The sequence below is a fragment of the Sturnus vulgaris genome, chromosome 4, assembly GCF_052056855.1.
Source record: "Sturnus vulgaris isolate bStuVul1 chromosome 4, bStuVul1.hap1, whole genome shotgun sequence".
Classification (NCBI taxonomy): domain Eukaryota; kingdom Metazoa; phylum Chordata; class Aves; order Passeriformes; family Sturnidae; genus Sturnus; species Sturnus vulgaris.
Window position 1 is genome coordinate 1 of NC_142246.1, and position 20,425 is coordinate 20,425.

Genomic DNA, 20,425 nt, shown 5'->3' on the forward strand with positions numbered 1-20,425 from the left:
ATGTTTCCCCCAATTTTCATGGATATTTCCTGATTTTCCCCCCCATTTCTCACTGATATTTGCCCCCATTTCTCTCTGAATTATTCCCCCCATTTTTCATGCATTTTCCCGCCCATTAATCACTGATTTTTTCCCCATTTCTCACCGACTTTTCCCCCCATTTCTCACTGATTTTTATCCCCCACTTCTGACTGATTTTTCCCAATTTTTCGTTGATCTTTTTCCCCATTCCTCACCGATTTTTCCCCCATTTCTCTCTGATTTTTCCATCATTTTTCATGGCTTTTCCCCCCCATTTCTCACTGATTTTACCCCATTTCTCACTGATTTTATTAATGTTTGTATTTCTATTTCTAATTATGTTTATATTTATATTTATATTATTGTTTTGCATGTTTATGTTTATGTTTATGTTTATGTTTATGTTTATGTTTATGTTTATATCTATGCAGGTTAACGTTTGTGCATGTTTATGTCTATGTTTATATTTATGCATATTTATTTTTATGCCGGCGAACGCGGGCAGGCGTTTTATGTAGATGCCTATCCGCCGGGGTCCTAGAGAGGCCGCCATCTTGAGCGTGTCGGGACTCTCAAAATGGCGCCTCGGGCGGCACCCCGGCTGACCTGCCAAAAATGGCGGCAGAAAGGGCGGGAAAAAATCAGGACCCCGGTGTGTAGGCATAAGATGCCTGATTACATCGCCGACGCCGATCCGCTCGCCGACAATTTTCCCGGATGTGTCAGAGCGTGCCGACAACGGCCGCGCGGTCCGCGGTGCCGCGGGCGTGAGGGCGCCGGCGGGCGCGGGCAGGCGTTTTACGTAGACGCCTATCCGCCGGGGTCCTAGAGAGGCCGCCATCTTGAGTGTGTCGGGACTCTCAAAATGGCGGCTCGGGCGGCACCCCGGCTGACCTGCCAAAAATGGCGGCAGAAAGGGCGGGAAAAAATCAGGACCCCGGTGTGTAGGCATAAGATGCCTGATTAAGTCGCCGACGCCGATCCGCTCGCCGCCAATTTTCCCGGATGTTTCAGAGCGTGCCGACAACGGCCGCGCGGTCCGCGGTGCCGCGGGCGTGAGGGCGCCGGCGGGCGCGGGCAGGCGTTTTACGTAGACGCCTATCCGCCGGGGTCCTAGAGAGGCCGCCATCTTGAGCGTGTCCGCACTCTCAAAATGGCGGCTCGGGCGGCACCCCGCCTGACCTGCCAAAAATGGCGGCAGAAAGGGCGGGAAAAAATCAGGACCCCGGTGTGTAGGCATAAGATGCCTGATTACATCGCCGACGCCGATCCGCTCGCCGACAATTTTCCCGGACGTGTCAGAGTGTGCCGACAACGGCCGCGCGGTCCGCGGTGCCGCGGGCGTGAGGGCGCCGGCGGGCGCGGGCAGGCGTTTTACGTAGACGCCTATCCGCCGGGGTCCTAGAGAGGCCGCCATCTTGAGCGCTGCCGCAGGGCTGGGTCCCGGCCCGCGGGCCCTTCCGCCATCCTGAGAGGGGCACGGTGCAGTACCCGCCCGTGTCCACACGGCGGCAGCACTGCCGCCCAACTCAGCCCGGCACTGCCGCCCTGTCAGGGACAGCCAGAGAAGGGAGAGAGTTCCAAGCACCAGAGTCCCCACCCGTCATAAAATCCTCTCAATGAACGCCCCAAAAAAACCCCGACCCAAACTAAAAATGCCCTGCCTCTGACCAAATGAAAAAAAACCCCTTTTATATATAGAAATCATCTATTTTTTAATATTTAATTTCTAGTCATAATCTAGACATATTTCATATATTCAATTTAATTGCTCTTCTATTTATCATATATACAATATTATTTTATTATTCATTATATACATAGATTTATATTACTAATGGTATTTCTATTTTATGTATGTCCATCTATATTTGTAGGTTCATAGTTTTTAATATTATTTCTTTAAAAGCTCTGCCTCTAACCAAATAGAAACAAAAAACTCGATTATTTTAAATTATATTTGAATATATTTTTTTATTTAGTTTTCATATTTATATCTGTAGATTTATATGTCTATATTGTGTATTCTATATTTATATACTATTTAACGTATTTTTTACTAGTATATTAATATACTATATGCTATTTACATTCTATTATAACATACTATTTAATATAACATATTAAAATCGATAAATTATTTATATTATATACTACATACATGTATTTTATATTTATGTTTATTTCTATATATTTATACTTACATATATATATGCATATATAGTTATAATAATTTTATGTCAGTATCTATTTTTGCATATTTGTATATTTTTGCCTATATTATTTATATTATTTATTAAAAACCCTCCTCTAACCAAATAAAAAACAATAAAAAATTCCTTTGAAAGTCTAAATATTTATATATTTCTATTTTCATAACAAAATATAATGTAATGTAATATATTTATATATTGGTTTCTTATATTTGCTTATATATTTTTATTCTTTATCTTTTATATTTACAGTATCTATAAAAAAACCCTACCTCTATCCAAACACAAACCAATAAAACATTCCTTTTAGACTATATTTAGCTGTTTTTTAAGGTTCTGTTTTTCATGCATTCTACACCCACCCCTCCCTCTCAATGTTCTGGCACCCACCATGACCCCCCCCCATGCCCGACTCACCTGCTCCTCCAGCGCAGCCCGGCTCCCTCTCCCAGGGACCTTGGGGTGCCCCAAACCACGTCGGAGCCCCCCTCAGCCTTTTTTCCTCACCCCAAAGAAGGCACAGAACGACTCCAACTGCCCTGGACAGCAGCAGGGCACTTGACTGCAACCCCTCCCATGTGTCCATCCCACAGAAAGTGACTCTGCTGACACCAGAAAAGGGAGGGCAACCCCCACAAGGGCTGAAGTTCCTCCCCAGCCCTGCAGACACAGGGGACAAGGGGCAGAAAGGAGGAGGGGCAGCAGAGAAGACAAGGGAAGAAAATCAACATCAAGGTGCACGATGAAATGGAACCCCCCCTAAAAAAAAAAAAAAAAAGAAGAAGAAAAATGAAAACGAAAAATAACCAAAAAACGAAAAGAAACCCCTGGCATGCTGGATGGGCAGCACAAGAGGGAGGGATTAAAAATGAACAGGGACAGTGTCCTGGTTTTGGGCAAATTTGGGGGAAAACCTCCAGAAGGAGCCCCCAGACAGCAAACCCCACGACTCCTCCCCCCCACCCCACCGGGTTCGGGAAGAATTTCCTCGGAGAAGAGTGGGAGAAAAAAACCTCTTTATTTAACAAGCAAGACACTCCCCAGCACAGGGAAAAAAGACAACACCAGCTGACAAAAAACTCTTTCACCGTTCTGAAGGGATGACGAGTTCAATCTCTCTGGCGAGTGGTCGCCCAGTTATCAGTCTCTGGCGCTTGGGAATGGCTGCTGCAGGTGACAGAGTGTAGACTCCCGGTGTTTCTTGGGGTTTCCCAGGTCCCCGTCCGGAACAGGTTCAGATGGTATCCAGGAGAGGGAGGGGACGGGGTGGAAGAGAAAACAGTCCAGGGAAAAAGTTGGACTGCCTAGCTGAACTAACTAATAAGAAAAAAGCAAGGGCAAAGCGAAGGAAAGAAAAAGAGGCAGAAGCGAGCAAGCAGGCAAGCAAGCAGGCAAGCAGGCAAGCAAGCAAACCGAGCTAAAACCTCTCCTAAACATAGACCATGGGGGAGGTGAGCCGGCTGATAACAAGACAAAACAAAGCTTCACTCTCAGAGTCAGTCCTGGAAGCACAGGACATAATACCAAACATAATCAGGACACATGATTGGAGATAGAAACACCATAACATCACCCTAGGACAGACAGTGACCGGGACACAAGGATCCCACGGGAAACAACGGCACAGGGAGCACCACAGAGGCACAGAGAAGGACGGAGAAAAGACAGAGAGTGCCAAACACACAGCAAGGACTGAGGGGTACCATGACAAAGAGGGAACCCAGGAGCCAGAGAGGAAGCGAGCACAGCCCGTGCGGGGCGGGCAAAGACGGGCAAGGAGCAGCACAGGCACGGAGACAGAGAGGCACGGCCAGCAGGACAGAGGCTCACCAGGAGAGGGGCACAGCAAGGGAGGAGCACCGGGCAGCGCTCCTTTAGGACAAGAATATTCACACACACAAGCAATTCCCTCATTTGCACCTCATTCTTATTTCACACACCGCCCCCCCCCCCCCCCAATAAAAAATTCAGCTCATAGCACAGGCAGCTCTGGCTTTTCCCTGCACAGTATTTCTACCAGGGACCTGGGCACAGCACGCGGTCGCGAGTCACCTGAATCAATCCTGATTTAACATTTCAAAGCTTCTCCTTCTGGCACTGCACCTTCTCAGACCCGGGCTGCCATGTTCCACTCCCCTCATGGCCAAATTCAAGAACAACTGTTGCCATTCTGCAGAGAATTCCCAATATGACTCACATGTTATCAGTGGGCAGAAAACTCTTTGGGCTTCAGTTCCACCTCTCACCTGTTCCACGTGGAGGGAGGACAGGCATTTGTCACACATCACAGCAGCAGTGATGGATCAAGGCTTTTTTTTTTTTTTTTTTTTTTTTTTTTTTAATTGAATAAAAGGGTAAGAAAAAACAAACCAGGTCTCATACAAATGTCTTGAAACACCATTAAAGCTTTTTAAACCCAAGGAGACCATCGTGATTCCTGACTTCAGTCTTCTATTCATACTGGTTTTGGCATCATGAAATCAATCAGAGTCTTTAAAGAAATACTAAATCATCATGACTAAACCCCGGGCTCCTGGTCATTTGCACTTACAGCCCCTTGTAGGAAGCTCTCCAGCCTTTTTTTCCCATCCTACGTTGGACAGAGGATGGCTGTGAACCGCACGCCTCCGCACAAACAGTCCTGCCGGTTCCTCAAAAAGTTTAAAATGCATGTGATAAAAATGATAGAAAGTAACACTGCCTCTCAGACTGTTCAAGAAATGGGAAGTTGGACTTTCAATGTCCCACTGAGAGATGCCAAATAAAAGCTTCCCCATGAGCTCGCACAGAGTAGTAACATTTCTTGGACGAAACTAAACTAAGATTTTTTTTTGACCAAACAAGATAGGTCTGTATGAGAACAGCTCAGGAGGCTTTCAGGGCTCGCAGTGATGCTGGCAGAGCACAGAACGTTAAAGATGAAGTCTTAACTCCCTGAATTAATGCCCTGTGGTAGCCAAAACCTTTTGCAAAGACACATAAGACTTGCTTCTCCTTGTTTCCGAGTTCCCAAGCCGTCCTGTAATTCGTCACCTGCACTAGTGCAGACCAATCTGCCGTGGGCAAGGAACAGATCCGGCTCCTGAGCTCCAAGCCACGTGTCCCCGATGGAAACCCAAGTCAGGAATACAAAAACACCTGTGGAAGAAAGACGAGAGAAAAATCAGAAGACACAGATATTCTTCTATTTCCACACAGAAATACCGAGCCAAGCTGTTTACCTCTGGGACTCTGTTTTCAAACAGCTCCCCAACTCTGTTCCTAGATGGAAAACGTGGAGTGGCTTTGCCCATGCAAAGCCAATGAGCCTCCTCACAAGAAGGAACAAACCAGTTTCCTGCTAAATCAGACACCTGGAAATCTCACCTGTCACATGCTGTCATGGACCAGCAAGAGGGATCAGCATCCAGGCCCACGTGGACTTGTTCATTCCTGGCTTCTAATGCAGCAGGGACAACAGCACTGAAGGGAAATGATCACGTCTTCATTTAAAGAGAACCCAATTTCTTCATCAAAGCCATCACTGTCCTCGATCAGGACATCCACCATATCCAGGACATCTAATAAGTGAAGAAAAACATCAAAGCAAGAATCCAGACTAACAGGAAAAACAACAGACGTAGAATGCAACACTCCAGGAATACAAGGCATCTTTTTAATTCTTTTTAATAAAAAAAAAAAATTTAAAAAAAAGTATGAAAGCCACATTTGTCACACAATACAACGTTAAGTGCAACCCCTAAATTACAGCTGAACCTTCACTCTGCCTTTCAATGCTGCTGTCCAGCACGGAGCAGCTGTGGCTGCTCCTGGATGTGCCCTGGATGTGTCCAAAGCCAGGCTGGACACTGGGGCTTGGAGCAGCCCGGGCTACTGAAAGGTGTCCCTGTTCATGGCAGGGCTGGAACTGGATGAGATTTAAGGAGCCTTGCCGGCCAAACCACTCTGGGATTCCATGACTCTGTCAACAGTCCCAGGCAGAAGGGCTAGATTTCCATTTGAGTTCAAAAACGCCGCTGCAAGAGCATGAAGAGAGATTTCAAATACCGTTCAAGTGGCACAACCACGGCAGAAATTACTTTCAGAGGTAAAGCGGCAACTTGGCAATTCCACTTCGACTTCTGATACCAAGAACACGTGGAGAGCTGAATCCTGGAGGGCCCTTACTTAACAGGATTGCCAGAGTTATCCATCCCCAGTTTGCTGATTAGGGCTAGAAAGTGTATCCCCAAGTCATGGAGTTGGGATGTTGACAGGTTACCACATACCATCAATGTGAGAGACGGGGATGCTGACGTTATCAGAGTCCTGTTTAAACAGAGCCACCTGGAGCGTGCTGGCTGCCTGAACCAGGTCTGCTGCCTTGTCAGTGTAGGGACAGGGGTTGGCCACCAGCTTCAGCAGGATCTGTCAGCAAAGGTGGGGAGAAAGGTAAGTGCACCTGCTGGCTGGCAAGTGCAGGGGAACCACACGGTACTGAGAACGACCACGTGCTGAAAGCTGGGCAGCTTTTATGAGGACAACTTCCATAGCACTTCTGCAGGATTCTGTCTACAGTTCCTGCTCTACAGGCCACACTGATGGAAAAACAAAAACCCACCACAACTTGGCACCTAGATTGCGACCACACACCGAGTACCTGGGCAGACCACAGTGGAGGCAAAGCACTGGGCATTCAACATCCTGAAGAGTAAACAGCAAGTGTCACCTTTCCTTGTCAAGGACCACCATCTACTGAGCTCTGATAATGTCGGCACCTAAAGAGGAGATCAAAGCTACCCACACCTACACCACTCTACCCTTACACCGACAATGCTGTAATAACAGCTGATCTTTTTGGATTTCATTTTCCTACAAATCATTTGGCTGCCCTCCCACTGAACACAAGAAGGATGCCACCTCCGTATAAAGAATCCCAAACAAGGCTTTTCTCAGAATTCATTCGCTGGCCTTTGACAGGTTTCTCAACAATAGCAACAAGACCTCCAGTTTCCACTAACACTATTCTTTGCATTTTTTTATCCAGCTGATTTGAACACCGTTACCTTTTCCAAAAACTGAATCACTGCTTCCTTCTGGTCTTCTTTTGTATTATCCAAGTGCTCCAGCCAAATTGAAAGCTCCTTCCACGTGTACTCAAACGCTCCACTGTCACGTAAAACCTGTCCAGGAAACAAAGGAGGAGGTGTGTAAATAAACCTCAAAACACCTAAAATACAAAACCCCGAGGGATGCAGATCTTTTTCTATAGTTACCTTCATGCTTCCTTCTTTTAGGAACGAAAAGAAGAGCAGGTTGATGAGGAGTCGTATCTGCCGCTCTCCTCACCCTCAGTTCAAGAGGCTCACTAGGGGGACTTCAGCTGCATAGTGGACAATAAAAATCCTACTTCTGTAATTTTTGGAAAGCAGGTTATACTGCTTTCAGAGGGCCGTACAGCTTTCTATCATCACAGGCAGTTAAAAAAAAAAGAAAAAAGCACCTTCAAAATAGCCTGTAGGGGAGTTTTAGAAAACTACCGATGAAACAGAGGAAAATCATTGCTAAATTAAACCTGAATCAGGCTACTTGTACTTAAAGCAATCAGGCAGAGGGATGAACAGTCACATAAATGAGCAGTGGGCTGTGACCACAGCAAGGTCCAGAGAGAAGTGCAAGTTGCTGGGGGTGGTGAGGAAGACCAACAAGTCCCACACCCTAGAGACAGGCTTTGACGTGCCTAGAAACTTCCCCCCGCTTTCCTGCTCTCCAAATTCAGGCCCTGACTGCGAGCACCCAAACTCGGTGACCCCGAGCTCCAGCTCTACAAGCAAGAAAGGAGGAGGGAGAAGAGGAAGGAATCCGAGTGACACCAGGGTTCAGCTCCCTCCCCCTAAGGCCCAGCAAGAGAGGAAACCTTGCCCAGCTTCCCGACCCTGGCACCTACGTTGGACGACTGCAATTACACAGGATGAATCTGTGCCTTTGCTCCTCTCCACACATCAAATACAAGGAAGCCATCACAACTCATTTGTTCTACAGTTACTCCGTGTACAACACCAGCAGATCTAAAAACAACTGCTGCTCACATCAATCTGACAGGGGAATTCTTTTAAAGCAAGAAAACATGAAGGAAAAAGGATTCATTATAATATAAGCGACTATTTTTGGCAGGGTCTGGAAACAGAAATGCACCTGCAGCTCTCACAAAACCAGGCAGGAACAGAATGTGAAATCCAAAAACGAGCCTTCAGTTACATGGCACTGTGCAGAAAAGTAAGTCCTTACCATCTATTCTTAGCAGCCTTTCTGCTGACGGAACTGCCCCAACTTCCCTGTTCCTGCTTTCCCTTCAGAGAAAATGCAAAGGACTGAAGTGGAAAGTGGACACAGGAACAAGTCAAGCAGTCCATGTTCCCACCTGGCAAAAGAATCCAAAACCATCAGAAAAACGGCACATTTTGAGCAGCTTTCGGTTGAGACATTCATTGCTGGGAGACCAAGTGAACCTGCCTTTAATCCCTTGCAAGGATCAAGGGCCACTAAACCCTAATTCAGTCACTGTAACTGGATTTTTTTCTTGGCAGGACAGTCTGCTTGCATTTATTCCTTATTCCTAAGGGTAAATCTCTACCCCTACTTAGGTAACTAAAGGATGTCCTCTTTGAATAAGGTGCTAAAAACAGCAGCCTCTGGTGTCTGGTGGACTTCGAGCTGACCAGCTTTTTCTCAAAAGTCAAATAACTAATTTAAATATGCAGAGGGGGATGCTAATTTTCAAGACAAAAAGTACTCCTTGCATCAAAGCTGGGATCAGACAATAACAGAGAGGACTACTCTGCAGGGCCAGAGGAAACCGGAGAAGACTTATGAAAGGCTAGAGTGCTGAAGTACAGATTAAAGAAACGCTGATAAAAAGTAAAAATCCAAAGCAATATCTTCTTGATCAATGTCAAGACCTTTGCAGGCACCAACTGCACTGATTTATTACAGTATCAGAATTCATTCAGCCTCGGGGGGGTGCGTAAACACGACAGACATTTTCTTTGCTCTTTCATCAACTGCTGCAGTGAAGTCCGTTCACAGCATTGATTTCTGTCAAATATTTCGTTACTAGCCGGTTATCTGACAGCAAATTTCAACAAGAGTCACAGGAAAGGAGACTGGTGACCACACAATCCTGCAGCAAAGGTAACTGCTTCAAGAAAAAATCGTACAATCCTGAAATTTCAGGCCAGTGGGATAGAGTGAATATCCTGATATTTCAATTCCAAAGCTTACCTTAACGGTCTCGGGCTCCGGGGCTTGGAGGGGGGGTCGGTTCGGAAGGGCCGCCTCCGGAGGAGGGGATCCCGGGGGGAGTCAGGGGCCCGGGGAGGGGGGCGAGGCGGAGGGAGAGGAAAAAGAGGAAGATGAGGAGGAGGAAGAAGGGGGAGAGGGCTTGAGAGGAGGGGAAGCCCAAATCCGTGCTGTGTGCGGAGCTCCGACAGCACGCTGCAGCCCGCAGCTCACTGTGAGCACGGGGCAGAGGAGGCGATTTCTGGGCATTCAATCACCCTGAGGCGGGCCCGGCACCGCCCCTGCAGCACCGTCCCCAGCACAGCTCGGTACCGCTCCGGGATCACCCGGCCCCGCCCCCGGTGCCGCCCGGGACCACTGGGGACCGCCCCTAAAGCACCGCCCCGGCCCCGCCCGGTCCCGTCCCCGGGACCTCCGTGCCCCGCCTCGCCAAGCCCCGGCTCCGCCCCGAGCCTGCCCGGGCTGCGCCGGGACCATCGCTGGCGGCCCCGCCCCTCTTCCCCGGGCCGAAGCGGGCTGAAGGAGATGTCCGCACGATTGGAAACGCCGCCGAAAATCGCACCCGTGGGATCGGTGTCGGCGTCGTGCGCAGGCATCCCACTAGAGCGAGCGGGCTCCTTGCTGTGCCACCCTCCTTTTGCAGCCAGAGTTAGAAGGTCGGGGAGCGACACCCGAGCCGCCATCTTGGGAGAGGCAGGCGCGCAGTACCGCGCTCTGCCCACAGGGTGGCGCTTGGGAGACAGGCAAGGGATGGAATCAAGGAGTGTCCCAATCCTTGAGGAAATCCCCCTGAATGAACGCCCCAAAAAACCCCGACCAGAACTGAGAAACCTCCTGCCTCTGTATGAGTGCAAAGGGTGTGCAAGGAGTGTGCAAATAGTGTGCATTAGCAATCGATCGGCAGGCATTGGCAATCGATCGCCGATCTAATCGATCGGCAGGCGCGATCAATCGATCGCCGATCTAATCGATCGGCAGGCATTAGCAATCGATCGCCGATCTAATCGATCGGCAGGCATTACCAATCGACCGCCGATCTAATCGATCGGCAGGCATTAGCAATCGAACGCCGATCGAATCGATCGGCAGGCGCGATCAATCGATCGCCGATCTAATCGATCGGCAGGCATTAGCAATCGATCGCCGATATAACCGATCGGCAGGCGCGATCAATCGATCGCCGATCTAATCGATCGGCAGGCATTAGCACTCGATCGCCGATCGAATCGATCGGCAGGCGCGATCAATCGATCGCCGATCTAATCGATCGGCAGGCATTAGCAATCGAACGCCGATATATTCGATCGGCAGGCATTAGCAATCGATCGCCGATATAATCGATCGACAGGCATTACCAATCGACCGCCGATCTAATCGATCGGCAGGCATTAGCAATCGAACGCCGATCGAATCGATCGGCAGGCGCGATCAATCGATCGCCGATCTAATCGATCGGCAGGCATTAGCAATCGAACGCCGATCGAATCGATCGGCAGGCATTAGCAATCGAACGCCGATCGAATCGATCGGCAGGCGCGATCAATCGATCGCCGATCTAATCGATCGGCAGGCATTAGCAATCGATCGCCGATCGAATCGATCGGCAGGCGCGATCAATCGATCGCCGATCTAATCGATCGGCAGGCATTAGCAATCGAACGCCGATATAATCGATCGGCAGGCGCGATCAATCGATCGCCGATCTAATCGATCGGCAGGCATTAGCAATCGATCGCCGATCGAATCGATCGGCAGGCGCGATCAATCGATCGCCGATCTAATCGATCGGCAGGCATTAGCAATCGAACGCCGATATAATCGATCGGCAGGCGCGATCAATCGATCGCCGATCTAATCGATCGGCAGGCATTAGCAATCGATCGCCGATCGAATCGATCGGCAGGCGCGATCAATCGATCGCCGATCTAATCGATCGGCAGGCATTAGCAATCGATCGCCGATCGAATCGATCGGCAGGCATTAGCAATCGAACGCCGATCTAATCGATCGGCAGGCATTAGCAATCGATCGCCGATCTAATCCATAGGCACGCATTAGCTATCGATCGCCGATCTGATTTTTCCCCCCATTTTTCATGGATTTTTCCCCCCATTTCTTACTGATTTTTCCCCATTTTTTCATGCATTTTTTCCCGCAATTTTCGTGGATTTTTTCCCATTTTTTCCCCATTTCTCACTGATTTTTTTCCCCCATTTCTCAATGATTTGTTTCCCCAATTTATCAAAGATTTTTTTTCCCCATTTCACCATGATGTTTCCCCCATTTCTCACTGATTTTTTCCCCCATTTCTCACTGATTTTTTCCCCCCATTTTTCCATGGATATTTCCCGATTTTCCCCCCCCCATTGCTCACTGATTTTTGCCCCCATTTCTCTCTGAATTTTCCCCCCATTTTCCATGCATTTTTCCCCCCATTAATCACTGATTTTTTTCCCCATTTATCACTGATATTTGCCCCCATTTCTCTCTGAATTTTTCCTTCCATTTTTCATGCATTTTTCCGCCCATTAATCACTGATTTTCTCCCCATATATCACTGATTTTTTTCCCCATTTCTCAATTATTTTTTCCCCCACTTTTCCCCGTTTCTCACTGATTTATTCCCCCATTTTTCATGGATTTTTTTTCCCCCATTTCTCACTGATTTTTTCCCCATTTTTCAAAGATTCCCCCCCGTTTTTCACTGATTTTTCTCCATTTCTCACTGATTTTCCCACCATTTTTCATGTGGTTTTTTTCCATTTCTCACTGATGTTTTACCCCATTCTTATTCCCATTCTCATAGCTCTATTTTATATTTATACATATTCTTATATTTGCATTATTTCTGTTATACACTAGATTTTTCATAGATATTTGCTACTTATATTTCATTATATTTTACATGTATACCAATCTATTTCTATTCTTTATATTTTATTTTTATATTAGCTATAAAAACCGTGCCTCTACCCAAATAAAAAGCATTTAAACATTCCTTTTAGACTATATTTAGGTATTTTTTATGGTTCTGTTTTTCATGCATTCTACACCCACCCCTCCCTGTCAATGTTCTGGCACCCAGCATGACCCCCCCCCCCCCCCCCCATGCCCGACTCACCTGCTCCTCCAGCGCAGCCCGGCTCCCTTTCCCAGGGACCTTGGGGTGCCCCAAACCACGTCGGAGCCCCCAGTCTCCACACCCTCCCCCTCCGTAGGGAACGGGAATGGGATGGGGAGCACACAGGACAAGAAAGGAACACAAAAGACACACTGGACAGAGAGAAGAAAAGGGCTGGAAGCTGGATATGAGGATGAAAGTGGAGCAGCAACAAACCTCAGGACTCTTGACTAGAGAGTGTGGCTGCTGAACGTCTCAAAAAAAACCCCCAGCTCCAACACAACATGCTGTGCTCACGGCTCGGCCTGGGACTCATCAGTGAACATCTCTCTCTTGCCAGGGCCATAAAGCCCCCGAGAAAACACGAGGTGAGGTTGATGTGCTCCGGCTTTGCTCTTGCTCAGCCCTAACCCCCAGCCCCTGCTGCCAGTGAGCACCCTGATCTCTGAACCTCTTCTCAGCTTGTTTGTACGCTTCCAAATTCCTTCCTCTTTCTTCAAGCTTCATCTGTTTCCTGGCATTGGGAGAATGACAAGTGTTTAGCACAGCGCAATGAATACAACAGTCTCATTTTCAGAAGACACAACTGAACGAGAACCGACAGCAGCACTGCTTCGAGACAATCTGGGCACACGTTTCCCTTCCAGCAATCTGAGTGTTCTTTTGTGTCACGCCTGAAATTCTGAAAATGGTTTTTTGAGAAAAATTATCCATAACTAGAAAACAATCCAACCAAATAAATAGAACCCCTAGGATATAATAACAGCCCATATACTACAACACTCCAATTCTAATATTAATAAGAAAACAGAAATTAGCTACACAGCATTACCTCAAACAAACACTACATACTGGCAAGAATCAAAGCCACCACAAAATAATTCAAAAACTACCCTATGCCTTATGCTACAGCCTAGAATGCCATCGGCAAACCTTATCAAGGTATCCTTTAAAAACAACGCCCCACCAAAAACAAAAACAACACAAAACGCCATTCAAGAACTCCCTTATCAACACCTGAATGAAAAAACATGGCATTAGATAAATAGACCATAGCCCTTATCATACACCATCTACAAACAAAATAAAGCTATACCATACATCCTCGAAAACCACCTTCAAAGCACGACATTAGAAAAAAAAACTTTCCAGAATTAAAAGCTGTATCTAACAAAAGCCGTCTGATAAAATTAACAACCAAGCCCCCACCATCAGAGCTGCCCCTACTAAACTCCCCATCGTACATATGAAAAATCAGTTTTAAAAACCTACTTCAATTCATTCTGCCTCAAATACAAAGCCATCCAGAAAGTTACCTTCACTCAAAAACAAAAGCGCACGTAGTAAATAACATTAAAAAATAAATCAGCACACTACACACCACAAGCATAAAATATTGAATTAAAACCAAAAATACCCCTATTCATTAAAGAGCCCAGCCGCAAGCTATATTTAACTATAACTTCGTGCAAACGTACACATATCATTAAAATAGATTTCTTTCAGAATACAACTGATGATCTAAAATAGTAAAATGTCCGAGAACGATATTATAATAGGATATCCTCGATCATCCTCCCGCAAATTCTCTCCACTGTATTGTCCGACACACACCGGAAAAAAAATCCAGTTTTTACTTTTTTCAGCTAACTTCTCATTTATTAGCTGAGAGGAATGTTGAATTTGTCTTTACAAATGAGCTGTGGAGCAGCCTGTAGATAAGGCTAGCACTGAGAGATAAAAGAAACAATGGGATGGATTCCACTGATTGATGAATGGAAAGAGATAGTTGCCTTTACAAACAAACTGCGGGGCTGCTGATAAATGAAATTGGATATCGAAAGATGAAAGAAGCAACGGGGGGAAACTATGAATTCTAGAAGAATTAAAAATTAAAAGGGAGGGTTCTACATTAGAGGGGAATTTCAGGTATCAGGCGTTCCGGGAAGTCTGTGCCTCTCAAGTACCTCAGCCAATGGGAAAAGAGAGAGGGAAATGCGGCCGGGAAAATAGGATAAAAAGGAGGCTGCGTCCTCCAAAAATTTGAGAGATCCCAGGGGAATGTCCCATGGCCTCTCCCTTTATTCGAATAAAGCAAAAAGGACTCCTCTGTTTCCTTTTTGGACATAAACCGCTGGTGTTTGTGGATTAATTTTCCTGACATTTAGCAACATATTGTTAAAAAAAAAAAAAAAAAAAAAAAAAAAAAGTGATCCAGAAGAGGGCAACATTGACAGCCATTCCAAGACAGGATGAACAAATGCTTTCACATTGACAGAGGATGCTGCGATGTTCTGAGAACAGAAGATAGAATAAAATAAAGGAAGGTGATGTTACAAGACAGAAAAGGGTAAAATAAAAGGAGTACCTGAGACTGGGGGGTGGGGGGGAAGAAAATGGGGAAATATTAATTGCTACACACTAGGTACAAATTCTTTTTACAAGTAATTTATGAGAAGCAAGCTAAAAGCGTCTTACTGCTGCTAGTGATATCATGCTCCAAGCTCTGCTAATAATTCCTATTTCTAGCAATAGTTAAATTGAACTCACTACATTCCAACTATTTTTCTGCTTGTTTAGATGGCAGATCCGTTTGGAACACACCTTAGTATAGCAAATTCTATGCCCAGGTAGGGACCTCTCAGTTCTTCCATAAAACATTTTCTTCTGCATTATGGCAAGCCTTTGTTTTAGCTTGACAGCTTTCTTGAAACTTCAATTTACGCATGTATCCAAAGACATTTGCAATTCCAGAAATTGGTAGGCACATCATATGGAAAGTAAATAACATTCTCGAGAGGGAGTTGCTTTGTTACTGAGGGGATGAAAAGCAAGGCTAGAGCTAGTAGAACTACCCAAGAAATTGGACTTAACGCAGCTTTTACAAGGCTCAAAGTAGCCATACCGAGATGTTTGAGCTAAAAGCCCCAGTTACCAGACTTACAGGCCTAATAGTTATCACCACACCACATTCCCTGGTTGCAGTATTTTTAACAGCAGTGCAGAACGCTACTGAAAATTATTTTTAGGTTGAATTGTTCTCTCCCCTCACTGCCTGTGTAGCTGTTAGAGGCTTCCAGGAGGCTGGGGAAGCAGACTGCTGGTTTCACTTCCAGACAGGTCACTTCCATGGTCTGCTGGAGGGCACTTTGAAGCCCGTGTCCTTTTCTTGCTCTATTGTATCTGACAACTTTCCTCCCCCACGTCTGTTTTTTAGCGGGCAGCATTTTTGGAGGGCCAGTCAAAGACCTCAGGCTCCGAGAGAATTCGTCTGCTTTGCTCTGTTTACGTGTGCAACAGATGGGAGCAGCAACTAAGTCAAGTAGTAACTTCTGAGCTGCCCAGTTATCAGTAAAACAAAATATTCTTTTGTGACTCTCGCCAGACGAACATATCATCCTATCCGAGTCACACACTGCCCCTCTGGCATTTTCCAGTCAGACAAAGAATTCCTGGCCCCTTGCATGAACCTCAGCTCTCCACCTTGTTCCAGAAAGAGTTCTAGATCCAAGGCCCAGTGAGCCAGCTACCCTTTGCTGCCCTGAGCAGTATGGAAACAGCCAAGCCCCAGCCCTGCAGCCCTGCCTAACTCGCCTTTGCCTCCCAAACCTGAACCTTTTCCTTGGCTGTGGCATCCTCACTCATGCAATCCTGAAGACAAAAATCTGATTTGGCAGGTGAGGCCGTTTCTAACGCAAAAGCTTCACCAAGGTTTCTCTTCCAACTTCAGCCTTAAACAGTCCTGTCCTCCTCAGACAGCCCCCACCTCCAGCCTTTAGCTGTAAATACTTACTGTTTTATAGCTAATGCTTGCCACCCCTCAAAATTAAGTCTTTTGATATGCATTTACATCCCTCCCTAACCATGTCCTCATCACCCTTCCCAAACTCAGCCTCATCTCCAGGCCTAGAACCTCTCCCTAGGTGAGGGACTGTCCTCGGGTAGGAGTGCTGACAGACCTGTGCACGAGCCCAGCTGCATAGCCCGTGCTAATCCCAGCCCAGCTCTAGCCTTTAAACCCACTGGGGCTTTGGTACTGGAGGCCCAGTTACAGTAACCCCTGTGGCCGTTCCGCTTCCAGGCCATCTGGGAGTTGTGATCCCCCACCCTACACCACTTTGGTGAGAAATGCATTCCTTTCTTACAATAAAGTTTTCATTTTATGTCTAAATTCAAGCATTCCGAGAAAACGTGTAGCAATTCTATCAAGACAGACATGACAGGCACCAACATTAGTCTTTCATTACACACTTTTCATGCCTTCTCTCCACAGATTTCTTTGAGGCAACTCTGACTCCTTTTCTCACAGGCAGCTCCACACAGCACCGACTCCTCCTCTCCTCTGTACGACTGGCTAAACCCCAGCCTGTCCCTTCCCCAGCCACCTGAGCCTGTCTGTCCCACACACAGCATCCTCTCACCTTGTCCATCCCTTGCACGGCCACGTGTCCCTTCCTCCTCGCAGCACAGCCAGCAGGCTCCAGCCCACACTGCAGCAGGCTCTGCACCTCCAGCTGGAGCTGTGCTTAGTGAAACTGGCAGCCAGCTGACCCACGCTTTTATAACAACCAGCCTCACTGGGCAGGCAAGGCTGTTTCCACTCCTTGCTAATCAGTACAGCTGTAACTCGTTGGCAACTAGTGCCTTCTGCACTATCCTTACAAACTATTCTCCTACAGAAATGGACCGGAATTCCGGGGGGATTTTCTCGGGAATTCCGGGGGGATTTTGTCGGGGATTCCGGGGGGATTTTCTGGGGGATTCCGGGGGGATTTTATCGGGGATTCCTGGGGGATATTCCCGGGGATTCCGGGGGGATTTTCTCGGGGATTCTGGGCATATTTTCTCGCGGATTCCGGGGGGATTTTCTCAGGGATTCCGGGGAGATTTTATCGGGGATTCCGGGGGGATTTTTCCCGGGAAATCCGGGGGGATTTTCCCGGCGATTCCAGGGGGATTTTCCAGGGGATTCCGGGCATATTTTCTCGGGGATTCCTGGGGGATTTTCCAAGGGATTCCATGGGGATTATCCAGGGGATTCCAGGGGGATTTTATCGGGGATACCTGGGGGATTTTCCAGGGGATTCCTGGGGGATTTTCCCGGGGATTCCGGGGGGATTTTCACGGGGATTCCGGGGGGATTTTCCCGGGGATTCCGGGGGGATTTTCACGGGGATTCCGGGGGGATTTTCACTGGGATTCCGGGGCGATTTTCTCAGGGAATTCCGGGGGATTTTCTCGGGAATTCCGGGAGGATTTTCAGGAGTATTCCGGGGGGATTTTCCCGAGTATTCCGGGGGGGTTTTTTCGGGGAGTCCGGGGGGATTTTCTCCGGGATTCCGGGAGGATTTTCCAGGGGTTTCAGCGAGGAATTTCCCGGGGAATTCCCGGTGGATTTTCCAGGGGATTCCGGGTGGATTTTCTCGGGGATTCCGGGGGGATTTTCCCGAGTATTCCGGGGGGAATTTTTCGGGGAGTCCGGAGGGATTTTCCCGGGGTATCCGGGGTGATTTGACGAGGAATTCCGGGGGGATTTTCCCGAGTGTTCCGGGGGGATTTCCTCGGGGATTACGGGATGATTTTCTCGGGCAATTCCGGGGGATGTTCTCGGGTATTCCGGGGCCATTATCTCGGTGATTCCGGGGAGATTTTCTCGGGGATTCCGAGATTATTTTCCCGGGGAATTCATGGGGATTTTCCCGGGGATTCCGGGGGGGATATTCTCGGGGATTCCCGGGGGATTTTCCCGAGTATTTCGGGGGGGTTTTCTCGGGGATTCCGTGGGGATTTCCCCGGGGATTCCGGGGGGATTTTCCCGAGTATTCCGGGAGGATTTTGTCGGGGATTCCGGGCATATTTTCTCGTGGATTCCGGGACGATTTTCCCGAGGAATTCCGGGGGGATTTTCTCGGGGATTCCGGGGGGATTTTCTCGGGGATTCCCGGGGGATTTTCCCGGGGAATTCCGGGGGGATTTTCTCGGGGATTCCGGGGGGATTTTCCCGGGGATTCCGGGGGGATTTTCCGGGGATTCCGGGGGAATTTTCCAGGGGATTCGGGGCCGATTTTCGCGGGGATTCTGGGGGGATTTTCCCTGGGATTGCGGGGGGATTTTCCCTGGTAATTCCAGGGGATTTTCCCGGGGATCTCGGGGTGAGTATCCCGGGGATTCGGGGGGCATTTTCCGGGGATTCCGGGGGGATTTTGTCGGGGATTCCGGGGGGATTTTCCAGGGGATTCCGGGGGGATTTTCCAGGGGATTCCGGGCATATTTTCCCGAGTATTACGGGCGAATTTTCTCGGGGATTCCGGGGAGATTTTCTTGGGGATTCCGGGGGGGCTTTCACGGGGATTTCTGGGGGATTTTCGCCTGGATTCCGGGGGGATTTTCTCGCGGATTCCGGGGGGATTTTCCCGGGGATTCCGGGAGGAATTTCTCGGGGAGTCCGGGGGGATTTTCCAGGGGAACTCCGGGGGATTTTCTCGGGGATTCCGGGGGGATTTTCCATCGGACTCCGGGTTGATTTTCCCGGGGACTCCGGGGGATTTTCTCGGGGATTTCTGGAGGATTTTCCCGGGGATTCTGGGCGGATATTCTCGTGGATTCCGGGAGGATTTTCCCGGGGAATTCCGAGGGATTTTCAGGGGATTCCGGGGGGATTTTCTCGGGGATTCAGGGGGGATTTTCCAGGGGATTCCGGGGGGATTTTCTCGGGGATTCCGGGGAGGTTTTCTCGCGTATTCCCGGGGCATTTTCCTGGAGATTCCAGAGGGATTTTATCGGCTATTCCGGGGGGATTATCCAGGGGATTCCGGGGGGATTATCCAGGGGATTCCGGGGGGTTTTTCCAGGGGATTCCGGGCATATTTTCCCGAGTATTACGGGCGAATTTTCTCGGGGATTCCGGGGAGATTTTCTTGGGGATTCCGGGGGGGCTTTCACGGGGATTTCTGGGGGATTTTCGCCTGGATTCCGGGGGGATTTTCCCGGGGATTCCGGCGGAAATTTCTCGGGCAGTCCGGGGGGATTTTCTAGGGGAATTCCGGGGGATTTTCGCGTGGATTCCTAGGGGATTTTCCAGGGGATTCCGGGGTGATTATCCCGGGGATTTTCCTGGGGGATTTTCCCGGGGATTCCGGGGGGATATTGCAGAGTATTCCGGGGGGATTTTCCGGGGAATCTGGGGGGATTTTCTCGTGGATTCCGGGGGGATTTTCCCGGCGAATTCCGGGGGGATTTTCTCGGGGATTCCTAGGGGATTTTCCAGGGGATTCCGGGGTGATTATCCCGGGGATTTTCCTGGGGGATTTTCCCGGGGATTCCGGGGGATTTTCTCGGGGATTCCGGGTTGATTTTCCCGGGGAATTCCGAGGGATTTTCTCGGGGATTCCGGGGGAATCTTCCAGGGGATTCGGGGCGGATTTTCTCGGGGATTCCGGGGAGATGATCCCGGGGATTTCGGGGAGATTTTCTGGGGGATTCCTGGGGGATTTTCTCGGGGATTCCGGGGGGATTTTCCCGGGGATTCCCGGGGATTTTCTCTCGGATTTTTTTCCCCAATTTTTCAAGCATTTTTTCCCGCAATTTTCGTGGATTTTTCCCAAATTTTCCCCATTTCTCACTGATTTTTTTCCCCATTTCTCAATGATTTTTGCCCCAATTTATCAAAGATTTTTTTCCCCATTTCTCACTGATGTTTTTCCCCATTTTCCCCCCATTTCTCACTGATTTTTATCCCCCATTTTTCAATGATTTTTCCCCATTTCTCTCTGATTTTTTCCCCATTTCACCA

The 20,425-nt window shown here is 48.2% G+C and overlaps 1 protein-coding gene across 4 annotated transcripts; it reads right to left on the reverse strand.

Moving 5' to 3' along the window:
- Window positions 1-3,233: 3,233 nt before the first annotated feature.
- LOC148223819 (nucleolar pre-ribosomal-associated protein 1-like) lies at window positions 3,234-9,516 on the reverse strand. 4 transcript variants are annotated; one of them, XR_015802954.1, is made up of 5 exons: window positions 9,495-9,516; window positions 7,280-7,396; window positions 6,503-6,641; window positions 5,601-5,794; window positions 3,234-5,372 (listed from the first exon to the last, which is right to left on the reverse strand). XR_015802954.1 is itself a non-coding variant. In XM_088162859.1 (5 exons), the coding sequence occupies exons 1-4, from the start codon at window positions 7,493-7,495 to the stop codon at window positions 5,661-5,663; spliced, it is 396 nt and encodes a 131-aa protein (XP_088018985.1). In that variant the 5' UTR covers window positions 7,496-9,488; the 3' UTR covers window positions 3,234-5,372; window positions 5,601-5,660. The 4 variants fall into 4 exon arrangements, 2 of the variants coding, with proteins under 2 accessions (XP_088018985.1, XP_088018984.1); XM_088162859.1 differs by lacking the exon at window positions 9,495-9,516 and adding an exon at window positions 7,490-9,488; XM_088162858.1 differs by lacking the exon at window positions 9,495-9,516 and having other exon boundaries at window positions 7,280-9,488.
- Between the last annotated feature and the right edge of the window lie 10,909 nt (window positions 9,517-20,425).

Bases quoted from the DNA above. Each gene is read 5' to 3' on its own strand.
- LOC148223819 (XM_088162858.1), bottom strand. From the start codon at position 7,495: ATGAAGGTAACTATAGAAAAAGATCTGCATCCCTCGGGGTTTTGTATT. The intron at 6,642-7,279 runs GTAACGGTGTTC...CTTTGCTGACAG, and splicing joins TGATTCAGTTTTTGGAAAAG to ATCCTGCTGAAGCTGGTGGC. The intron at 5,795-6,502 runs GTATGTGGTAAC...TTCACTTATTAG, and splicing joins CCCCGTCTCTCACATTGATG to ATGTCCTGGATATGGTGGAT.